At 28.8% G+C, this 24,141-nt stretch overlaps 2 protein-coding genes and 1 long non-coding RNA gene across 6 annotated transcripts in view; all 3 read right to left on the bottom strand.

The window, feature by feature from the left end:
* Positions 1-10,980: 10,980 nt before the first annotated feature.
* On the bottom strand, positions 10,981-12,098 carry LOC124419559. Of its 2 annotated transcripts, none has more exons than XR_006940683.1 (2): positions 11,974-12,098; positions 10,981-11,756 (listed from the first exon to the last, which is right to left on the bottom strand). It is a non-coding gene; the product is annotated as an uncharacterized LOC124419559 (long non-coding RNA). The 2 variants fall into 2 exon arrangements; XR_006940682.1 differs by having other exon boundaries at positions 11,907-12,092.
* Positions 12,099-12,297: 199 nt separating this feature from the next.
* LOC111681626 lies at positions 12,298-16,340 on the bottom strand. Its single transcript, XM_023443498.2, has 5 exons — positions 16,109-16,340; positions 15,854-16,029; positions 15,621-15,769; positions 12,632-12,843; positions 12,298-12,542 (listed from the first exon to the last, which is right to left on the bottom strand). Exons 1-5 carry the CDS (start codon positions 16,274-16,276, stop codon positions 12,396-12,398), a joined length of 852 nt encoding a protein of 283 aa, XP_023299266.2. The 5' UTR covers positions 16,277-16,340; the 3' UTR covers positions 12,298-12,395.
* A 5,615-nt stretch (positions 16,341-21,955) lies between these two features.
* LOC111675541 (calcium-binding mitochondrial carrier protein Aralar1) overlaps positions 21,956-24,141 on the bottom strand; it is a 35,908-nt gene continuing 33,722 nt past the window's right edge. Inside the window, exons 12-13 of one of the 3 annotated variants that reach the window (XM_046949643.1) lie at positions 23,371-23,573; positions 21,956-23,303 (exon numbers count right to left, since the gene is read on the bottom strand). In XM_046949643.1, the coding sequence (XP_046805599.1) occupies positions 23,014-23,303; positions 23,371-23,573 (493 nt within the window). In that variant the 3' untranslated portion in view covers positions 21,956-23,013. The remainder of the gene's footprint in view (positions 23,304-23,370; positions 23,574-24,141) is intronic. The other 2 variants (XM_046949642.1, XM_046949644.1) reach the window with 2 other exon arrangements.

Raw genomic sequence — 24,141 nt, 5'->3', positions numbered from 1 at the left:
CTGAAACGTGTAAATATCTTATCCATGAGTCCATACGACGCACCACAAAAAACATGCATTTGCATATTTTGGTTTCCCTGCTGATCATATAGTATGATATTTAACCCAACCATCCTTTAAAAAATTTGTCAACTTATACTTAAATTTAATACGAGTTACTAAAAAGCTCCTTATATATTTTTTACAAAAAATTAATACTAATTGTTTCATTCTGACTCATTACTTTTATATAGATGTTTAGTTTTTGGCAGCCACTTTAAACATGAAGCTATTTTCCGCTACTTTTCTGAAGTAATTCCTCTTAACTGAAATAGTTTTTTAAGTGAGTTGTCAACGATGACAACGACAACAAGAAATAAGTGGAGACAGACAACAAACAAGTTTAAAAGAAAAACTGCGTTAAATTGGCAATTTAACATTTTAATAAATTGTAGTTATTTTGATTGTAGGAAGTTGTGCAAGTTGCATAGTTAGGAGATCTTTATACCCGGCAATTTTAATGAGAGACCTGTTGTGGAAATTATTAAAATAATTTAAATAATAAAGAGTTATGCACAACAATTTATATTCTTTTACAGATTTGCATGCTTAATATCTATTTATATTTATTTTAGTTCCCAGAATTGCAGAATATATAGAATATTTACTTATGTTTGTAAAATATGAATTGTTATTAAAGCGGATGCGGATGTGTTGAAAACAAAATGTTTGCATATTTTAATATTCATATGTAAATATAAAAATACCCAACAAGCCCTAACATTGTAGTAAATAATAAAAAGTTTGAACTTGGTTTAATCACATAGTCAATAAAACACATTCAACTTTACAATAAAACATATTCAACTTTAAATTTAATTTGAAATTTAATTGAGCATCTCTTCAAAGAACGAAATATTTCAAATGCTTACTCACATGTTTGCTGGGTGAGTGTGAAAAAGTAAAGTTTTAATTTTACTCACTCAATTTGCTAGCAAGTTACTTTTGAAAAATAAAGTTTTTTTTCTAGACTTTTCATTCTTTTGCTATTTTAGTCATGGATTCATGCTTCAATTGTATTTTCAATTTATTTCAGTCTATATTTACCCTACAGCAGTATACATAGTAGTATATATAGTAGATTACACAAGCCAAAAAGATTTGAAAATAAAAGTCGAAATATTAAATTTTTAATAGTTTTGAGCAGAGCTTAATCTGAATCTTTTTGTGATGATATAATGAACAAGAAGAAAGAAGATATATCAGATATTAGTTTGCTGTTATAGATCTAATATCTGTACTATTTTAGTTAAGTCTTGAACCAATTATAGTTTTGTATTTATTCTTGATCAAATAGAAATTTTTGTTTATTCTGAATAATTCTAGTTGAGTTATTAATTAAGCCGAAACGGCTCAAATTAGTGGCGGCTGGCTGCCGGTAATATTTTGCAAGCCCAGCTGCCGCCGACTTCTTTCGGCTCAAAAGCTAAGCTGGCTTTAACGTAGCCACTGATAAAGATTGACATAGCATATGCATCAGAGATACAAGTTTGGAATCACACATGTATTTCGGAAAATAAATTCACCAATTTGAACGGAGTTGCCACTATTTTAAATTATTATTACAAATTGAAAAGTGTTGCCACACAATATTGTGTTAATATTAAAATTGTGAAAACTACTATAAATGTTCATTTTTCTGCAGAAAAAAGCTTATATAGAGACAGGTTTCTATATAACAGACTATTATACAGAGATTTTTCAATATAATAAACGCTTATAAGGTCAATTTCTGAAGAAAAGTTTAAATTGAGGCGACAATTCAGCCGCCGCCGATATTTTCTATAATAAGCCGCCGATCTAAAATGATTGCGCCGCCGCCGCCGATCATTTTACATCGGCTTGAATCTCTGATATGCATTTCTGAAAATAACTTCATCAATTTGAACGGAGTTGCCACTATTTTAAATTCTTATGTCAAATTAAAAATAGTTGCCACACAATATTGTGCTAATATTAAAATAGTCAAATTTACTATAATGTCTATTTTCTGCAGAAAAAACTTATAAAGAGACAGGTTTCTATATAACAGACTGTTATATAGAGTTTTTTCAATATAATAAACGCTCAGAAAGGTCAATTTTGTATCTCTGACAGGTACATTGTTAGTTTAGACGATTGTAAGAAAACCTAACAATTTCATTGCCGCAGAATACAATTATCTGAAAAATTGTTAGTTTACACTGTTGTCAGATTGTTGTATGGCAAAAGTTGCCAGACCTCAGTTTTAGTGAATATGTTCCTTTAACGAAAATTGTAAAAAAAATTAAATTGTCTGACAATTTTTATTGTCAGATGTCCTGTGACAATAAAAATTGTCAGACAATTATCAGGCAATGACGAAGTAATGTGTATATACGATTGTTAGATGTCTGTCAATATTTTTGTTTAACCAAATTCTGACAGTGCTTTTTTTAAAGAAAATTGCAAGATAAAAATTGTAAGTTGACATGGTTGTTAGACTTTTTCTGACAATGTTGGAAGATTTGACAACCGTGTATACGTAGCTATAGTGTTCACCGAATGTATTTTTATTAAATGTTCAGAAACATAGCATTCTCGACATAATTTCTAGGAATTTTCTAATCAGTGTTCGTCAAGAATGATATATCTTTTATAATATCACTTCCAAGATATTTGGAGCTAATTTCACTAAATGCCTAACAGTGACAAAGAAAGTGCTCTAGAGTTTCATAGTCCTCTACGCATACTCTACATTAGTTAAAATTCGCACATACAAATTTGTAAAAATGTGAATTGCGTACTACGTACTACCATCTTACTAACGTCAGACTTGCTCATTTGGAAGAGATTTCTTTCCCTGCTCTAGATAAGATCCATTATGCAGACCATTTCATCATTCCAAGAGACTTTGGCATTCTCTCACACATATTGCGTCGAATGGTTGTACGTTCGTCAGGATAAAAGCCTTGAGCTCCCTTCGCTTTAAAGCTAATACATTTGCACTTTCATTGCCAACTACTCTCGAGTGGACTCTGCAAGAGTATTTTTTTAAAGATTTCTTACAAACCATTATGTTCTTTCTTTATAACCTGATATTCTCTATATGACTTCTGGTTAGCGCCATATTTATTCTAAGACAATGTACGCATTCCGTAATTGGTCGGACTTCTGTCTGAAAGGAAACGGTAGTATATTCCAGTATTTGAGTCTTCAAAATTAGAAATCCATGCCTGATTTGTCCCCACATATAGAGTCATCCATGTGGCAAAGGATTCCACCGACATTTGCTCTTACATTCCAGCTCAGACCAGTGTTTCAAAGTTCCAAATATATTTTGTGTTTGCCGATGATTGTGTATAGAATTCTAATGTGTCTAGTATATGTTAATGACGTGTCCTAAAACTGCTTTTGGTCAGTTCGCCTAAAGTTATAAGCCGTTCGGTTGTAAATGACAAATATGTGTCAATGGGTGGAATATCCAGCATCGTTTTAAGAACCTTGTTTGCCAAAGTATTTATTGCACCACTTATATCCAAGCTACACCTACGCAATATTTTAATATTACCCTTTTTTCAGAAGGGTCATTGGGGTCTGTAATAATTCTTGGTTAGTTCTCAAACAATGGTCTGATCATTCTAGAACGTTTTTGTTAAAGGTTTATATGAAATTTATTTCAGTTCTCTTTTCTATTTCATAAGGATCATCCCATAATTGACCATCACAACCCCATATAACTTTTCCAAGCTAAATCTTTACTTACCCGGTAAGTAGGCAATGTGTTAGTAGTTACATTTTGGGTGAATAACTACTTATTTTTGTTTGACGATGGCCAAAAAATAAGTGGTTAGAAATCTGCTTTTCCGACTTTTCTGGATTTAAAATTGATTTTACAGTTATTTTTTATATTTGCAAGTCTATTCTCTAAATCAACGCCGCATTAAAAAGTTATTTCTATCTGGAAAAGTTATTTCTATCTGGAATAGTTTCAATAGAGAATTGACTACAAATTCTATTCAAACAAAAAAAAAAAATATGTTATTGATAACTACAACTGATTACGAAGTAATTTATGAAATATGTAACTACATTTCCTACTATACTCATTACCAAAATTATAAAATATTTTACTGGGTTGCTACAGAAAATCAGATTATTGTCATTAATTATTTTACATTTTGTAATAAAGATAAAATATAAAAACTTTCATAGAGCTCGCCCGATAATTTACATAAGACTCAGTTAAAAGCTTTATTCGATATGCATATCTTACAACAAAATATAATTTTAAAATTTATACCCAACATCACCATAGTGGGGAGGGTATTATACGTTTGTGCTGATGTTTGTAACATACAAAAATATTGGTCCAATAAAGTATACTGATCGATTCAGAATCATTTTTGAGTCGATTAAGATATGTCCGGCCATCCGGCTGGCTATCCATGTAAACTTTGTGCGCAAGGTACAGACCGCAATTTTCAATATAATTTGATGAAATTTGGACCAAGCATGTTTTTTGGCATAGGAACAAAGCCTATTGAAAATGGTTGAAATCGGTCCATTATTTCTCCTAGTCCCCATATAACCGTACTTCCCGATTTGGGCTTTTTATGCCATAATTACGTCAAATATACTATTATCTCTCTAAAAATTGGCACAAATAAGTTTTATATAAGTATAAATGACACGGCAGATTTTGGTAATGATCGGCTCTTATTTCACACTAGCCTCCTTCTCCAAACCATCCTTCAAAAAATGTCTTAAACGTCTAAAATTAACATTCGTATCGCAATAAAACTCAACAAAAGTAACTGTTATTTAAAAATATATCCTTTTCCTAAATTTACCGAAGATCGGCCCATTTTTGACCTATATAAAGCCTCATTTAGAAAATTTTGTTTTTTTTATTAATAAATTGTTAAAATACTTTGGAATTAAGGTAAAATTCAACATAAAAGTTTCTTTATGAAAAATACAATTTTTGAAAAAAATACTAATGGTGTAGGGTATTATATGGACAGCCATGCCCGGCTATACTTTCCTACTACTTTTATCTTGCATTTTACATATCGTGACGATTTTTGCTGATCATTTATTCCATTCATTTGTATGCCAAAGTATAGTATAATACCATCATATATAGATAGTATCTAGATATAAGCTATATGTGTAACTTATAATTTAAATAGTTCTTTTTTAACTTAACTTCTTTTGTTCATTTTTTTTTGCTAACTTTGGCCTTAGTTGTAATTGTTTATGTAGTAATGAATGTATATGCGTGTGTAGAGATTATTGTGTGTATAAGTGGATAAAGAAAATAATGTTAAGTTAGTGATTTGTAACGACTTTATAACGTTGACAATTGAGATTATATTAATTCCCTTCGATGGTTCTATTTTTTATAATTTGTTTTTTTACAGATTATATTTTGCTTGTTACTTTATTTCTTTTCCCTTTTTTATTGTTTTAGCATTGATGGGAAAATTATGTTGTTTTTATTATGATTAATCAAAGGAATTATTTACATAATTTAGTTTAAGAACAGATGGACATTGCAACAACTTTAAATAGCTTTTCACTTTGTTCACTATTTTGTGTTGTGCTGCCAAACTAAAACTAAAATATTGAAAATCAAATTACTTTCATTTCCTTTTAAGTAGCTTAACTAAACTTTAATCGTAATAATAAACTTTCTATTTGTTGTAATAATTCCCAATAATTGTAATACATATTAACTCTTATATCTTTTGATAATTTTTTTTAATTGCCACTTAAAAACTTTTATTGAAATTTAATATTTTAGAACCTTTTAACTCAATTGTTTGCCAAAAAAAAAAAGTGAAAAGAAATCCCACCAACTTCTTGTCATTTTATCTATAGAATAACTCGGCGAATAAAATCAAAGATGAAAATCTTTTAGTAAACTTATACAAAGATTTTCTGTAGAAAAGTTTATAACTTTTTAATCCCTTAAAATATGTCTTATATTTTCTAACTATTAAAAGATCAATATTTAATTTCTAGGAAACAAAATACGTAAATATTTTGCACTTTATCTTTAAATACAAAAGCAATTGCTGTTAATAAAACAAAAATTCAGCTAACCGTGGAAAAAACATAAAGATTAAAGGAAAAGTTTTTTTAAAATTATACATTTAAAGTTATCATTCGTATCATCATCAACATCGAACATCATACATCATGAATAAATTCAACATTTTTTCACAACACTTTCATGTTGTTTGTTTTTTGTGTTGTTAAAAGGGGTTAAAACAGGAAATGTTTTTTTCTTCGTTTTTTTTTTGTCTGTAGGAATATTTTTTGTGCTTTTTATTTTTAGATTATAAAATATTTTTTTTTCTTTTTTTGATGATCTTGTTGTGTGTTTTTTCTTTATTATTATAAATATTATTTTACCAGTAGATAAAATTAAATTTATTGTAATTTGATTTTTGTGGCTAAAATTCTTTTGAAATAAAAATTAAGTTTTAAAAAAAGGCTGAAGTTTATAATTTGCGTTTATTAACACAAGATTACGTGACATAAATACTTTAAAATTACATTAATATATATTTCCATAGATTTTTTTTTAAGATATTTTCATTCAGAAAATAGTTCCGAACAAAGTTTTTAATGTTAACAAAACTATTTTTCAATTTTGATTAGTTCTTTCGTAGTGTACCAGGTTGGGGGTTGCGAGTTCGATCTGTTTTACTATATGTACATATGTATATTTTTATTGCAAAAACAAATACTTGCACAAATTCTCATTACAAGTAATATTAGAGCATAATCCCCCCGGGACATGTTACCCTGATAAATGACCAACTTCTTGGTGTATTGCAATCTCGGTGTAAAGGAATGCTACGAGTATCTCTAGTCTGCCGGTATTATAAACTAGCGATGTCAAATGTATCTTCTTTCAGTTGCCACGGAGGAAGTTCCCTTGGGATCCACTTAGTGGTTGTGGTTTAAACCCAAATTCGCGTAAAGGAAGTGCTTTGTTATAAAATTGTTACAGTCAAGTAATATTAGAGCAGAAACCCCGGGGCATGTTACCCTGATGAATGACCCACATCAAATGTATCTTCTTTCAGTTGCCCCGGGGGAAGTTCTTTCGGGATCCACCTAGTGGTTGTAGTTTAAACCCGAAGTCGCGGAAAGGATGAGCTTTGTTATAAAATTGTTACACCATAAAATATAAATATACCGGAAGAGTTTCTGTTAAAACCCCGCTAGTTTCTATGAGTGGTACAAACCAAAGGGTAAGGCTGTGGATTAATAAAATGTTGGAATTGAGCTAATAATGCAAAGATTGGGTATGTGTTGGAGTGAGATGTACCATCGTGTTCCGATTTTCCTTAGTGGTTTTGTGTATCGGGATTTACTATAAACATGCTCTACTTATTACAGTAAGTCCTTGCACATTGAAATAAGTCTGGCTGAAACAACAAAATCAATGTCAGTAGTGTGATTAGGCGACATGTAAGATCCAGGAGTGCACTGGGGTAAGTGATGGGAATGTTTGCAGAGACACGGCATTCCTCATAGCATCAAATGGATGTTTTCACCTGATGCCGGATCCTTCATTTTGCTTCTCCTTTTTCGGGGTTAGATTGCATTTGACTCATGTCACCTATCATTATCCTACGGGAATACTATGACAATAGATTGGATAGTTCGAGTACTTGAGTGCCACATGCATTGAAGATACACTATTTGGCGATGGTGAGTCGCAAAGAAGCTCACCCAGTGGTTGAAAAAGACCACCGCAAAAATAAGGCCAACACGGCAGGTGTTCGCGTAAAGCACTTCGACATTCTTTTGAGCCAAGTGTAAGTACTTATTTTTTGGGTGAATAACTACTTATTTTTGTTCGACGATGTCCAAAAATAACTTGGTACAAATGTGTTTCCGGATTCAAATAAATTAATTTTCTATGTTAATTAGACTTTTTTCTTACTCAATGCTCCATTATTTTATGATTCTATCTAAAATGTTTTTACATAAAAGTAAAAACAATATTTCTTTAAAAAACGTATAATATCGACTAGTGTTCGAATTACTTACTAATTTCTTATTAGACATATGCTTTAGGGAATTTGGCTATTAATACTATTAAATAAATGTAAATTTTTCTTTTTAATAACGATCACTCATTACCAAGTAATGTATGAAATAACTACATTACCTACAATAATCATTACCAAAATTTGGAAATATTTTACTGGGTATATGCACATTTTTACATTTTAGAGATGTATGAACAACAATTCAATGACAACAAATATGACAAACAAATATTTTCTATATGTATTTTTTTCTACTTTAATTCAATCTGTAGAAATTTTAACATCCCACCACATAACCACATTTTATGTCACAAAAAAATCCAAAAAGAAAAAATTGGGTTAATCTTTTACTAAGTTACAGCAGCAAGTCCAAAATGAGATTATCAGCAACATCACACGCGTACGTGAAAAAAAATTATATAAATTACCTTAATATGTGTAACAAATACATTTAGGAATGTTGTGAACTAGGGTTTGCCGTTAAAAAATATGGGATATAATAAATTTAAAACCCTGAGACTATGTAGAATGTTTCTAAAGGTATGAGTCGTGAAACCGAATATAATCCCATCATGTATAGTATTTTACTTATTTACATCCTACACTATTATAGTGTAAAGTTTATTATGCTTTGAAAAGACCTTTTATAATGAACAAAAATATTAGATCCAAACTAGCTAATAATTTTTCAATTAACTCAAAATCATTTTCAAATTCAATTTTACAATGTCTGTGCCTCCATGTTTAAATCTATAAATCATACGATTAAAATCTGTATTCATTTGTCAAGAAAAAATTGTGCTTTTAAAAATTTTTATATTGGCCTTAGAACCCAAATTCCAAAATAATATACCAATAGCTTATTTTGTGAGAGTAAATTAATTAATATTACGGGTTTAGGGAATATAAGAGATACATCTAATAGGAATACATCAATAAATCTAAAAAGTTTTCTTTACCGAAAACTACAGTTTTCTTTCTTTTACACCCAAAAATGACTGAATTTAAAAAAAGTACGGTTTTCACAATTTTGAAAAATGTGTTCCAAATATTTACAAAAATTTTTTTATGTTTATTAGTTAAACAGTTATAAAGGCCCCAAAAAGTTACCAAAATCATCTTTGTTTGTAACACATCGAAATATTAGTCATAGACCCACAAAAGTATATATATTCTCATTAAATTTTAAGACGATCTAGCCATATCCGTCCGTCTGTCTGTCTGTCTGTTCAAAGCACGATATAATCCGAATGGAAAGAGCTAGAGGGTTGAAATTTCACATAAATGTGGTACTGAAAATGGGCAATATCGGTCCACGTTTTCGGATAGCTTTCGTACAAGTGGCCCCTCGAAAAGCAGCTTTAACAGTCATAACTTGATTAAAAATACGAATATAGCTATGAAATTCGACATAAGTAAGTTTCTTTTAATCCAAAAGCACTATGCAAAATTTTATGACGATCGGTCCATAATTGACCCTACCCCCCATAAAAAGTCCCCTGTACAAAAGAACTTTAACACTCATTACTTGCTTAAAAATACTAGTATATAGATGAAATTCGACATAAGTAAGTTTCATACGAGACAAAATCTATCTAAAAAAATTTATTGGGATCGGTCCATGATTGACCCCTCCCCCCCCCCCCCCCCATATAAGGTTCCCTTCAGAAAAAGACTGGCTTAAAAATACGAGTGAAGCGATGAAATTCGACACAAATAAATTTAATACGAACCAAATTCTGTGTACCAAATTTTATAAGGATCGACCCTAATTGATCCTACCCCCTATATAAGGTGCCTTTCAGAAAATTACTTTAACGCCTTTAACTGGCCTAAAAATACGTGTATATGATGGAATTCGACATAAGTAAGTTTCATTCGAGTCAAACGAGGTTTGATGGTGGGTACATAAGATTCGGCATAGTCGAATATAACACCCTTACTTGTTTATATGTATATAGATTAACTATGTCTTATGTCAGTCTATGATTCCACAGAAATTGACTTTTTTTAATAAGATTGATTTTTTTCATTCCGTTCATCGACATATTTGTCGTATAACATTCTGGTTCCATATTAGATTCTAAAACTATGATCAATATTTTCCTTCTTCTCTTCGAAACGACCCGATCCGAGATAAACCCAGCGACAGCTGTATCAAGCGAATATTTTTTTCCTCACGGAAGAACCAATTTGAACTGTTGCAACAACCAATATTTGCAACTTCTGTAAAATTTAAGAATTTAATCTATTCATCAGAAATTCTTCTATAACAAACTATAGTTTCTATTGAAGAACCAATTCTGAAATGGTTCAAAAATATATTAATCGAAGGTAAATCAACATGTTTATGACAGTTTAAACAGTATTCCGGGAACCAATTATATTCAGGCTATGAAATCGTGAAGCGATATTGTCCAATTTTAATAACAAGATTTAATTTTCACAAAAGGTGGAAATTTTGATTAATCGCAGCTCTATGAAGTAAAAATTTGTTGGTCTATGTTATGTTTATCTCAATATTAATTATATTTTGTTATTGATTAAAAAAAAATTAATATATTTACTTATTTGTCTTTAATTTTATTAAAATACTAAAACTTAAATGAAATCTAACTAAGATTTTCCTAGAAACAGATTTTCACCTATTTTTCCCTAAAGAATTAAAAATTTATGTTCAAGACACTCTAATGTACATACAAAAGATACACATAAATATTCATAACATTTTTTTATTCATATGCAACATATGGTTTTCTATTTAGTTTAGCGATAACAATGAAAAATAATACATACATAACTCTATATAAATATATTTAAAGGATTCACAAAAAAAGGATACAAACTTACCTTAACACTCAGCACAATAATTGACAATGAAAGAAATACAACAGCCTTCATGTTGAATGGGTTTGAATGCTGGAATTGAGATGTTTTAATGTTTTTGCTCTCTTTTTCGTACTTTTTTTTTTTGTTCACAAAATTTAACACTTGATGCTGGTGTTGACGATGATGGAATTATTTATTAAAAAAAATATGCTGTAGAAGATGTTGACAGATTTCTTATAAATAAGTGAATAAATCTTAATAGAGACAACTTGTGTTCAAGTTAAGTTTTTGTTGCCGTTTTAGTTATTTTTACGTTTTGGGTTAATAAAATTTAATTAACTTCTGACGACAGATTAAAAAGAAGGCCAATGGATGAACAAGTGGCAAAAATGGCTATGTTGTTTTCCTTTTTGTTGTTGTTGTTGGTTTTTGTTTTAATCCTTACAAAAAGTAACAAATTAGTACATTAATACATAAAATATGATCATAAAATATTCTTGCTATTAATGTGACGACTTCTGTTGCAGTTTGATTAAATCTTCTTTACGGTCTTAAAGCACAAGATAAAATATGGTTAGAAAGTAAAATAAATTAAATTAACACTTCAATCACTGGAAATACGTGCAGTTGTTCAATAATGTCCTTTTTACAAACACTCAGACACTGGAGCTATTTTTACTATTTGTCGGTCTTTTATTGTTCAGAAACACTTGTTGTTTTTCAAATTAGAATATACTGTATTTTATCTCAATTGTATTGGATGTCTTTTTACTCCTGTCTTTTTGTCCTTTCCCCCCAAAAAAAAATTACACAATTTAATTTTGTATACAATCACGTTTCTACTGACCAAAGCTGCTTATTGAAAAATATTGTCACAAAAATATGAACAAAAAAAAAAAAATAATAATTCTATTAGCGTTACAAATTGACAAGTAAAATGTTTAAGACCAAATTTTCCAAAAAGTAATTTTATGCAATCTAGGTTTAGTTCTTATTATTTACTTTAGGCAAAATTTTAAAACCACCAAAAATTTATTAAATTGAATTAACTTCACTTTTCTACACTCACTTAACGTTGCTCAAAAAAATAACCGTTTTTTAAAATTCAAAAAATTATAATTTAAGTTTTTTTTGTATAATATTCACTTTTAATTGTTTGGAGTTCTTAACGACCGTTAACGTGGTCAACTGTCGTTAGAATGTTAGATGCCTGAAACACTACAAGTCCTTTTATACAAAAATCCTTCTCAACAATAATAGCTTTCAATAGCTTAACACACACATATTCTTCAACACAAAATCGCCCAACATAAATTTATGAATGAATTTGCTTGCAACAAGTTGTTGCTTAAAGAGGAAAACAAAAACAATGTTTTTTTTTCTATTAACTAAACATTTCATTTATATCGAAAAAAACTTTTTAGGTTTAAAACTTAGCTAAGACACTCATACAAAAAAAGCTTTTTCCACAGTGTTACCATTGCTGTTGCCTTAGAGCGGTAAACCCATTTCGATTGGTTTAGCTGCTGCTACACTTTGTACATTTCTTGGATGATGTAAGTCTCCACGATCGTAATAATTAGCATAATGCTCCCCAGGTACATGGTAGAGTCCATAGTGGACCCCACTATTGGCCACCTAAAATAAGTTAAAATATAATTAAACTTTATTTAATTTTTTTGAATATTTTAACACTGTATTTCTTCTGTTGGTCTCTTAAAACTTACCCTTTTCAGGCCGTTTATGGAGGCTAAAAGTAAAGCCATTTTAGCTAAAAGCAACGCCTTGCCACTTACTACGGATAACATTTGAAAACCCATGGGCACGAGTACGGCACCGAGTGCTGTTACACCAAACATCATGGTTATCATCATGTTAAAACGATGTCTACGATGACGGGCTGTGCCGACAGGATCTGTGTCGTTAGATAGAGATGAATCTGAAATAAAAATAATTTATTTTCATTTATAATTTTATCAAAGGTGGTCGTATACTATATGAATCGATAAATACTTTGTAGATCCACAAGGAGGGATTTTTGGAAATTTGTACATTTGGGAATAAAAATTGAAAAACGGGTAAAATTGGTTTTCTTGATAATCTTACACAGTATTAGTAATACAAGATAAATTTTAATTTTATCTACTTCTACTCTTTAAAAGAGCAGATGGATGTATGACCATCTTTTCAAGGGGTGACAATGTGTAACAAAGGTGATTTTTGGGTGATTTATTTGGGGCCTTTATTACTATTTAACATAATAAAATCTTTGTAAATATTTTGGGCACATTTTTCAAACTTATGAGACATCTCTTTCCTACTTTTTTTTAAATGTAGTCCTTTTTGAGTGTAAAAGGAAAAAAAAGGAAGAAAACTCAATTTCTGGTAAATTTTTGAACACATTAAGAAAGCATTTTCGATTTATTGACGGCTCTGACGTTTTGCTCATCAAATTGTAGTATTTGTATTTTCCTTAATTTTGAACATAACAATATAAAATTTTACATAACTGATGAGAATCCATAACAGTTGACGCTTTGCTACTTGTTCGTTCTTCAAATAGTATATTAAATCACGGTTCTTATTAAATGAACATTTATAAAAAAAAAAAACACAATTTTGCACTTTTTTGTTCTTCAAAAGTACCATTTGAACATAGGAATATAAAATTTAACATGTAGGGACCTGAGAATCTATAAGAAATATCTTTTTGGTGCTTTTTTGTTGTTCAAATGATACTTTTTGAATACAGATACTAGAAACTAAACAAACACTGAGCTCAATGAAAATATTCTATATTGGAGATATTTTGGTGCTTTATTTATTCCTATTTACCAAATCATAACACAAGCTTCCAGGCATGCGTTTGCGTCCACAGCGCTTAATATATTTACCGACAGCCAGAAGGCAATTAGGCCGATATTAGAAGATAGAACTAATTTTAAGACCGTATTGCATTGTAATAAAGCTTTAACCGAATACTCTCCCAGAGGTAAGGTTCACATCATATGGGTACCAGACTACTCGGGAGTAGTCGATAACGAAAGAGCGAATGTAAAAGCTTTAAAGGGAAGGGGGTTCGAAGCAGTTAAACTGACAAACGCATTACCATTCGACGTAACAAAAGCTGAACTATAAATATGGGTGAGAGAATCCCATAAGATATCTTGGAATAATAAAACAGTGGGTAGAACCACGAAAATCCTATGGGGTGACTCTGATGACAGAGCAAGTCTGAAGTTAGTATGATGGTACGTATTCTGAGTGGACACAAAGGATTACGAGCACATTTAAAATGGACGTGCGGATTCAGACGTAGGTAGAGCATGGACAGTTAAACTCTGGAGCACTTTCTTTGCCACTGCCAGGCATTCGTCGAAGTTAGATCCAAGTATCTTGGAAATGATGTTATTCCGGAAATAACATTCCTGACTAACACTGATTGGGAAATACTTAGGAATTACGTTCAAGAAACTGTGTTTCCGAACACTGAAAAAATTTAAAATAAAAAATTTTCTTGCCTCACTAACACTACTTCAGTTTTTGTTTTTTGCATTCTTTGCACTGAAAGAAAAGTTCGTAACATTTTCTAGTGTTGTATAATGTACTACTTTACAGTGAAATGACAAAAAGCGTTACATTTTGGACTTTTTATGAATATAAATATGTTAGAAAAACTCTAAAGCATAAACTATTATTTTTGTTCATTGCCTTCGGAAATGCATTTATTTGCAACTCCGTGCAGTTAAAACTAAATAAATAATGGAAGATTTAAAAAAATTTAACAAATAATGGATTGTTATATATATTAAATATCCTCCATGATGTTTTGCACTCATATGTAGTTTTCTAAATGTCAATTAAATGAAAATATTATCAGGGCATTGATGGAAATCGACTTATGTCAGGAAATAACATAGTAGTGGATACCACATCATTATTTAACTGATTTACTCAGAAAAATGACATTCGGAAAACAGGAACTTATCTTCATGTTTAACATCAGAGATTTCTCTGTGTGTATCTCAATCAAAAAATGAGGAAAAACCAGAGAGCTCTTAAGGTGGCTCTTCGCTTGTATATGGTTTAATTCCATTTTTCCCAATTGTGGCACTCAGCGCACGCCAGTTTAATGTGATAAATGTGATATTTTTAAACGAATTATTGACGTTAAAGTCATTTTCTAATAGGATCTGTATATGGAGGGTACGGGTAATATCGATTGATTCTCATACGATTCTACAAAAACATTTTGGTCAGTTATATAAGGGCTAAAACTTATATATGAATATGGGCTAGGTGAAATTGTGTACCGTTATTTATACCAAATTAATAATGTTTATATTGTTTTAATAACATTCGTTGTCAAAGTATGTACCGATAATTGTCAAATCAACATGAAAAATGTCAAAAATACAACAAAAAATAATACATGACGTTTTTAATCTACGCCTGGTGGCGGCTAACAAAAAATAAAATATTTTTTATAATATTTCGGTATGTTGTCAAATAGAACGACAAAAAAGTGTAATAAAACAACAACAATGCGTTCTTGACAATGATGTTAAAATGGTTACTGGGTGTTATTAAAATTTTATACACCTCGGTTGTAAAAGTGTTTGATAATGGATTGTATTAATTTAGTTGGCACTTTTTTCCCAATTTATCGAATAATTTTATCCTTTTTTTGTTTGTTAAACACTTCCTAACTCTTACCTTTTCTTCGTCTCACATTTTCCAAATAGGCTTGCGTTAATTCCTTTAAATTAATCTCCAACATATGAGTATTTACCATTTTGGTAAAACTTAAAGCCAAACGATCGAACCAGGTCAAATATTGTAAATCCTTACGTTGTAAAAAATCACTTTAAAATTATAAAACATAAAAAAACACATTAATTATATTCAATTTCTCAAAAAAGCTAATTCTACCATTTACTTTCACATACTTTTCTTGATTTATGCTCAATGATGACATTTGATTTTTCTTGAGATTCGGTGTTTTAACAAATCTTACACCTGGCCATAAGGGAATGATTTGACGTTTTGTCATATCATCGACAATATTTAAACTTGTCATTTTTAAACACTGCCAAGTGGTGGTGCCATTCGGCTGTGGTGAGGACTAAAAACAAAATTTAAAAATGGATGATTTATATCTTTCAATTGAGCTTTATTAAAGACATATAAACTCTTATTTTTACATTTTCACATGATTTTAATAGTTGACGCAGAACTTGCATTTGTTGTATCCAAGATATTTGCGCGCGATTATGGGAATGCGAAACGTCTTTTGTTGTAGTAGGCAGAGCATTTATCACACTTATGTTTATTATTGTTAATATTGAAAAGAATTTCAAGGATAAAAACATTATGTCCTTTATTTATTAAAAATTGATTATTCTTTTTTCCCAATAATCACTTTCCACCGCTTAATTATACCTTACGTTTAATATACAACTGAAAGTTTTTCTCAAAGAAACTTGTATTTTATATACAAAATTTTACTTCACCTTTTAACATTTGCTGAACCAGTGAAGAGTAACATTTCTTCCATTGTCAGTCCAAAATAATTATATAGTTAAAGGTGCATTTCAATTGTTATGTATGCCACTCATACTGAGTGCAGTTGCAAGTGGCAGCGACAGTTACACATTATTGGTTTAAATTTTAAACTGTTTTGGAATCACTGCTTTGAACTTACTTGTAATTTTTAGTTATTTATTTTTTTTTTACTTTTTCATATTTTAGACCCATTGACCTATTGATTTTGAAAATGAATGTGTTATACTAGAAAAATGAAAATACAAAATTTTACATTTACCTGTTTATATTAATGTTTTTGTGTTTATTCAATTGGAAATTTTGTTTAATTAAATCACTGTATTTAACAATAATTTAAAAACCTATAAAGGTGCTTATTTTAAATATTCAAATTGTATTGTTTTAAAACAAAATGCTTACATTGTAATCAATGTCGAGTTAAAATTTCTCTTTAGTGTTAAACAAATAATGATACATACTTTAAATTTTACAAAGAAATGAATAAAAAATGTATACTAGATACATTCATGACAAGTTTGTAATTCATTTTATTTATCCTCTGTTACCAGCATTCTAAATATATGAAGGATTTTGTGTCTAGCGAGCCTGATGTTAAAAGAAAGTTCAAAGATAACTTGGAGCGACACACTAGCTTCCAGTCCCCGGTACGTGTAAAGACAGAGCATGTCAACTCAATTTTAAACTAAAATTTAATACATAACCCGCTTTTAGTCCCATATATCTAGTCATCAAAATTTTGTTTATATGGATTTCAATGTGCTACTGCCCCCTTCATTTTTTAATCCCTCCATTCATTGACCAAATATCCACATGAATGAAAAATGAATTTGGACAAAATTTGAGTTTCTCGTATTTTTTCAAAATAATTCATATGGATGTTATAATTGTCCATACTGAGGAAGTAACATATTCTTAGATATTTACCCTTCCCGCTTGATATTTCAAAACAAAATGCAAGGTACAAACAAGCAATAAATCAAACAAAAACAAGCTAATAAAAAAAACAAACATAGATATCTGTTCTAGTCCATAATCTATAGTCGAATCTGTAGTCTAATCTATTGTCTAGTCTATAATCTACTTCATAGTCTATTTTATAGCCTAGTCTACAGTCTAGTCTTTAGTATAGTCTAGTTTTTAGCCTAGTCTATAACCTAGTCTTTAGTATAGTCTAGTCTATATCCTAGACTATAGACTAGTCTATTTATAGTCTTGTCTATAGTCCAGTCTATAGTTTAATCTATAGTCTAGTCCATAGTCTTTTCTATAGTCAAGTCTATAGTCTATTTATAGTCTTGTCTATAGTCTAGTCTATAGTCTAGTCTATAGTCTAGTCTATAGTCTAGTCTATAGTCTAGTCTATAGTCTAGTCTATAGTCTAGTCTATAGTCTAGTCCATAGTCTAGTCTATAGTCTAGTCTATAGTCTAGTCTATACTCTAGTCTATAGTCTAGTCAATAGTCTAGTCTATAGTCTAGTCTATAGTCTAGTCTATAGTCTAGTCAATAGTCTAGTCTATAGTCTAGTCTATAGTCTAGTTAACTAACAGTTAATTAACCGCTAATTGTTCACCTAAAGATTGATCCTTCAAATAAAATACAATTTATTTTATTTAAAATACTTGTTTGTTTTATTTATTTAAAGATTTATCAACAGTTTTGCTTTTTTGTTGTTAATATTTAATTTATTATAATTTTATTAAAATTTTCTCTTTTAGTTTTTAAGAAAATTAGTTAAATTTAGCTAAAGAAAATAATAATAAGAATTAAATAGTATATATTAAGCAAAAATTTCATTTTATTTATGTAAATTTAAACTAATGGAAATTATTTCATATTTTACTAAAATTATTTTACGGTAAATATTTTATAATTTTGATATTGCAAAAATAATTTGATTAGCATAGAGCAGTTTGTGATTGTTTTTAAGAAAATTTTCAATATTTTCCTAATTTATGTTTGTAATAAAAAAATAACTTTTTTTAATCATAAAAAAACCATAATTAAATTCTGTAGTTTTTGTAATATTTATGAAAAGTATTGAAATGATTTTATTTGTTATTATGCTAGCAAAAGACCAGTATTGGGAATAAAATTCAAAATATGTTGTTTGGATAATGTTAAAAGTGTTTTAAATAATTTATTTTATTAAATTTAGGAACATAAAGCTTTATTAAAGTTATTTAGTTGAAGTTTTTTTATTTCCTGTAAAATGCTTTAAAACACTTTTAACATCAATCTTGTTTTTCTTAAGAAATTTCTTTTCTTTTCAAATGAGTTGATTTCTATAAATTCTAATACCTTTTTTTTGTAAATTATTATTTCAATTTAGTTGTTTTTTATGGGCGGCAGCGTGTGTTATTTATTTGATTAAAACTGAAATTTTAACTAAAACATAATTTAAGTGTATTTTAAATTAAATTAAAAAAAATATTTTTAGTTTGCCTTTAATTAGTATATAATATTTATACATTTATTATTATTTCATAAATAATTGATTTATTTATTTACATGGTTTTTGTTTCATACAGTAGTGTAAATAATAATAGCAAAAAACTCTTACTCGTTGTCGAATAAATATTTGATGATCTCCATACTTGGTAAATATAAGATCGGTAAAGAATATTCGTGTCTATTTTTATTCTCTTTTGCTTAGTCGTTTAATCTTAATAGTAAAAAATTTGGAATGGTTCGTAGAGCATCATTCATTGGACTATTCGATGAATATTTTAAAATTATGGGTCTATTCATTAATGCTATAAACTGTCACATTGAAATTAAATAAAAAACATCCCTCCTACGATAAGCCTGTGTTAAAATCATCACTTCTTCAGGTCTTTTTCAGTACTTCATGGGGTAAATTCTGTTTTTCACTTTTTTGGAAGTTTTTTTTTTTTGTTGGACTGTTTTCGGGCTGTTTTTCATGGGCTGTCACAATTCTATTCAAGAAATGCAACATGTACATATAAGGAACAAAATTCACAATGATAAGTAATTGTAATATTAAAAACATAAATTACAATTATAATTGGTAAAACTTTAATTACAATTAAAAATAACTATTATTGGTTAAAGCTTTAATTACTTTTACATTTGAAGTAAATCATTACCCCCAATCCTAGTAAAAATATCTTCAGCGACGATGTTAGAAACGTGATACTCTATAAACTCGATAAATACATTGTAAGCGAAATATACAAATGTAAAATATATGGTCTCAAATAAAGATTTCTTAAATCGGAATCAATGGTTGCTTTTAGCCTCATGTTGCAGGTCCTCACTTTGCAAAAGTTCAATTATTTGTAAATTATTTGGTAATTTCAACTTTTAAGACATATGAATTTTACCATTTGCCTTGTCAAGTCCGTGACCCCCATTGGCTATTGCTGGCTCTCCGTTTATTATTTGAAATACATTTTTTTATAAATTGCTGATGAAAGGAAAGAACTTAAAATTTTATAGTTTTCAAAATTAATATAAAAAGTATAAACTTATTGCAATTATTTTCATTTTTTTGTTTTAAATTTAAAGACATTAGCTTGTCTAGATGTTTAAATTTTAGTATTTACTTTGGTAGTTGACACACCCACCCATTTTAGTATAAACATTAAATACATAATGCAGCCTATTGTTCCTTTTAGATATAGAGATATACAGTAAAAATTGCATGCAGTCGGTTTAACCTCCTGTAAGGTATAAAGAAACATACATACGTATAAAAAAATTCAAAATGTCTTGCTTTCTACCTTTGTGGAAAGTTTTAATACAAAGGGTACCATTTTCCCTCATTTCACCTAGGAATACACGTCTTCGAATATTAAGTTCACAAAATATTTCTTTTTTAAGTCTGTATATCAACAAGATAACTCAGACGATTAAAATCTGCATTCATTTATTATGTTTCGGAAAATTTTCAATAAATAACATTCAATTTTTCCTTTTTCCCCCTTTTGGTATTATTTTTCCCATAGAACTAGCAAATTTTTTATTTAAAAAATATTATAAACTTAGTCCATACAATAGGTATATCTTATAAGAATACGTCAAATCGAAAATAAAATCACTTTTTGTTAAAGCAAAGAACTCTAACACTCTAACGTTCGGTACAAAATTTTACATGGGCTTAGTTAAGAAATATTTCATTTTCAATTTATATGGATTTGTTTCCGATTCGAAAGATTTTTATAATTTCTGAATTAGCTAAATTATATAAAATGCCTAACCCTTTCGCTAAATAGTATACATGTGAATACATGTAAGATTTCTCTCCAGAAGTCCTATATTTCCGGATATTTTATTCAAATAAAATTTGTAAAAACTATTTAAATACAAGATAAACAGGTATGAATGTATCGTCGGAAATGGCCGACCATATGATATCCTACACCAGTCAGTAGGTTAAAAATAAATAAAGCAATTAATTTGTATTTCATCTTTTTTCCGGAATATTTTTATTTATTGTTGACAAAAAGAGAGATTTTCGACAAGAGATTTTCTAGAATTTAATCGTTTTATTAGTGTTTATAAGTGAATTTTGACTTTCATGGGGATACGGTCAATGTGGCCCGATCATTTAAAAAATCGGTGGTGTTATTTAAAGTTCTATAAAACTAGGTTTTGTCGATTTTTGACGACATAACAAGTATGAATAGGGCCCAAAGGCCCTATTCGGGAGATACGATTGTATGTGGCCTAGGCGAAATAATGGACCGATTTTAAATATTTTCCATAGCGTTCGTCCTTGGACCATGAGTATGTGTCAAATTTCATTAAATAATCTTGAAAATTGCGACCTGTAGCGTGCGCATACACACTGATTGACGGGCATACGAACATAACTAAATAAACTCAGAAAGTGATCGTAGGACCAAGTGGGTGTAGGACCAAGTTTTTTTGGGTGTTACAAACATCAGCACAAACGCATAATATTATGGTGAAGGGTATAATGATTTCAAATTTTAAGAAACATATTAACATATAACATACTTGTCCAATTCACAATCGATGTTCTACGGTTGTATCGTAGTATGTCCTACATTTTCATTATTATTAATTTGTTTTTGTTTCAAAAAAATTGTTTGAAATATGTTTATGACATACAATGCTACAACGATACGACATAAATTGTGAATTCGACAATTATATAAAAAAAAGAAATATTTAAAAAAAGCCATTGGGTTCTTCAGAATAAACTCTAATATCGGACAAACCAGGACTCGTAGGACCTTAATATTAGTACCAGTCAATATTGATATCAATACCAACCTTTTATAGTACATATATTATCTATCTCCTATGATTCTGAAAGCATTTGAAAATCTAAGCATCTTTTTAGACGGGCCATATCATATTAATGATTCAATCATAACAGAAAATAATAAATGTTACTGCTATTATTGTTAACACAACTGTATGATAGTTACTAAAGTAAATAACACTATTATCATTAATTGTATTAATTAATTTATTAATTATGTTTTTTATATTTAAAAAGTTGAGGTTCATAAGTGCTGAAAAATAATTTATTACAATTTCTTTTTTTTCAGGTTTTTCGTCTAACAATTTATGTATAACAGTTTAAAGAAGAGAAAAGAAACGTAAGTTGCTATTCAAATTAATTTTATAATTTATAATAAATATAAATTACATATTAAAATGAAACTATTGTGGAAATTTTTTGTTTAAGTTAAATTATAGCAAAACTGTTATACTCTAAACTGTTATTTGATCAATTTCCCTATATTATTATATTATAGGTTTATAGAAAAAAGATTTTGTATTAATTTTTGTTTCATAATTTTTTTTATATATATATTTTGTTTAAATTTATTTTCTCTAACGAAAAAAAACAAAGGACAATTGGCATTAAATATAATAATAAAATTTTTATAATTTTCACATTCTATTTTGTCATTTATGGCAGATTTTAAATTGTAAATAAGAAAATTATAATAATTTTTATTAAAGTTTTATTTTTTTGATTTCTTGAGTTTTCGTTTTGTCTTAAAAAATGTTTCTTTGTGTGTGTTTTATTTTTTTTTACTTTAGGTGTACATTTTTTTTGTATGTATAAGTGTAAAGATCATTCAAATAGCACTAACTGTTATACTTAAATATTTGTTTAAATTTTACTTTACTTTGACTTTATCATTATTGAAATATAATAATTTTCCTAGCAAAAAATATATTTTATTTTGTGTTTTAGTGATTTTATGATTTTCTCAATTTATTTATTTGTATATTTTTTAATTGTTTTTTTATTAATCAAATGAAATAAATCATTATTTAAACCTTTGCTAAATGATAATTGATTGTATTAATGAATTTGTTTAATTTAATTGTTTGTTTTTTTTCTCTCGAAATTTTCTCACTTTTTATTGTATTTTTTGTTGTTGTTGTGTTTTATGAAAACTAAATATTTTTTTTTTTTACTTTAAACTTAAACAAAATTATAAGAATTGTATTTAAAAAAAAATTATACAGAGAAAGAAATTAAATATAAAATTAACTGGCATTTAAACTTAATATAAACTACGATATCGTCATCATGATGTTGTTTTGGCAGTTGTCGCAGACGACTGTGGTTGGGCATGACCAAAACGTGGTAGGAATAGACCAAATTTCGATTCAATACCATTTAGTAGAGGTACAGCAGCACGATAGCCACCAATGTGATCGGCATTAATACGCACATTGCTGGTGTCTATGGCTTTGGGTTTGTTCACTTCTGAGCCAGTGGGATGAGAGCCACCAAAATCAACGTAGAAGAGACGTTGCAGTAATTCGTAGGTCACCAAAGTGACACCAAATTGTGGTGATGAACGGAAGACACGAGCTTTAAAATGTTAAATTTAATTTTATTTAATTTGTAAAAAGAATTTGTATTATATTATTCTACTAACCGGCTGTTCCCTTCCAGAATGCTCTGGGTCCTTCTTCAGCCATAATTTTCTTAGTAGCATCCCATACACCACTATAGGTTGTTTGACCCGATCGGGCTACAACCTGTAAGCGGGTCTTTATCACATCAGCAGGTGTTACCAAAGAAGCAGCTGGTACACCAGCTATGGCACCAGCAGCCAATAAAGTTAGAGGATGATTGTAGCTGGAAATGGATAATATATAATTTTTAGAGAAAGATATTAAGTTAAAGAAAGCTATTAAAATATATATTTGTATATAAAAATATTTAGCAAACATTTTGTATAACAGTTATACATTTATTTAAATTTATTTATTTGCTTATTATCTTATAAATGTTTTAAAACTGTTTCTTGTTTAAAATATTATCTATATAACATTTCTTCTATTTAAATTTCTATGAATAACATTTTATACAGTTTCTTCTAAAAACGTTATATAGAAACATTTTTACCATTCTTTAACATAGAACAGTTTTTGTATAACAGATTTTTTAAGGTGTAATTTCTATAGAAACATTTTCATTATAATAGTTACAGTCTAAAGAAATTTAGCGTTTAAGAATTTAAAATGGTCAGTTTTTCTATTATAATAGATTATTTTGTAAAAAATTTACCAATATAACACTTATTCTATATAACAGTTTAACTTATATAAAAATTTTCAGTATAACAGTTTATTCATAGCCAATTTTTTCTCGAAAATATTAAGTACAACACTAATTCTATAGAACATTGCGAGTATAACAGTTT

This window comes from Lucilia cuprina, chromosome 4 (genome assembly GCF_022045245.1).
Source record: "Lucilia cuprina isolate Lc7/37 chromosome 4, ASM2204524v1, whole genome shotgun sequence".
NCBI classification, from domain to species: Eukaryota; Metazoa; Arthropoda; class Insecta; order Diptera; family Calliphoridae; genus Lucilia; species Lucilia cuprina.
Note: the sequence above shows the minus strand (reverse complement) of the source record. Positions and strands in the feature narration are given on the sequence as shown.

Bases quoted from the DNA above. Each gene is read 5' to 3' on its own strand.
- LOC111681626 (XM_023443498.2), bottom strand. From the start codon at position 16,276: ATGTTTTTATCCTTGAAATTCTTTTCAATATTAACAATAATAAACATA. The intron at 16,030-16,108 runs GTAAAAATAAGA...TTTTGTTTTTAG, and splicing joins TATTAAAATCATGTGAAAAT to TCCTCACCACAGCCGAATGG. The intron at 12,543-12,631 runs GTAAGTTTTAAG...AACTTATTTTAG, and splicing joins CCATAAACGGCCTGAAAAGG to GTGGCCAATAGTGGGGTCCA.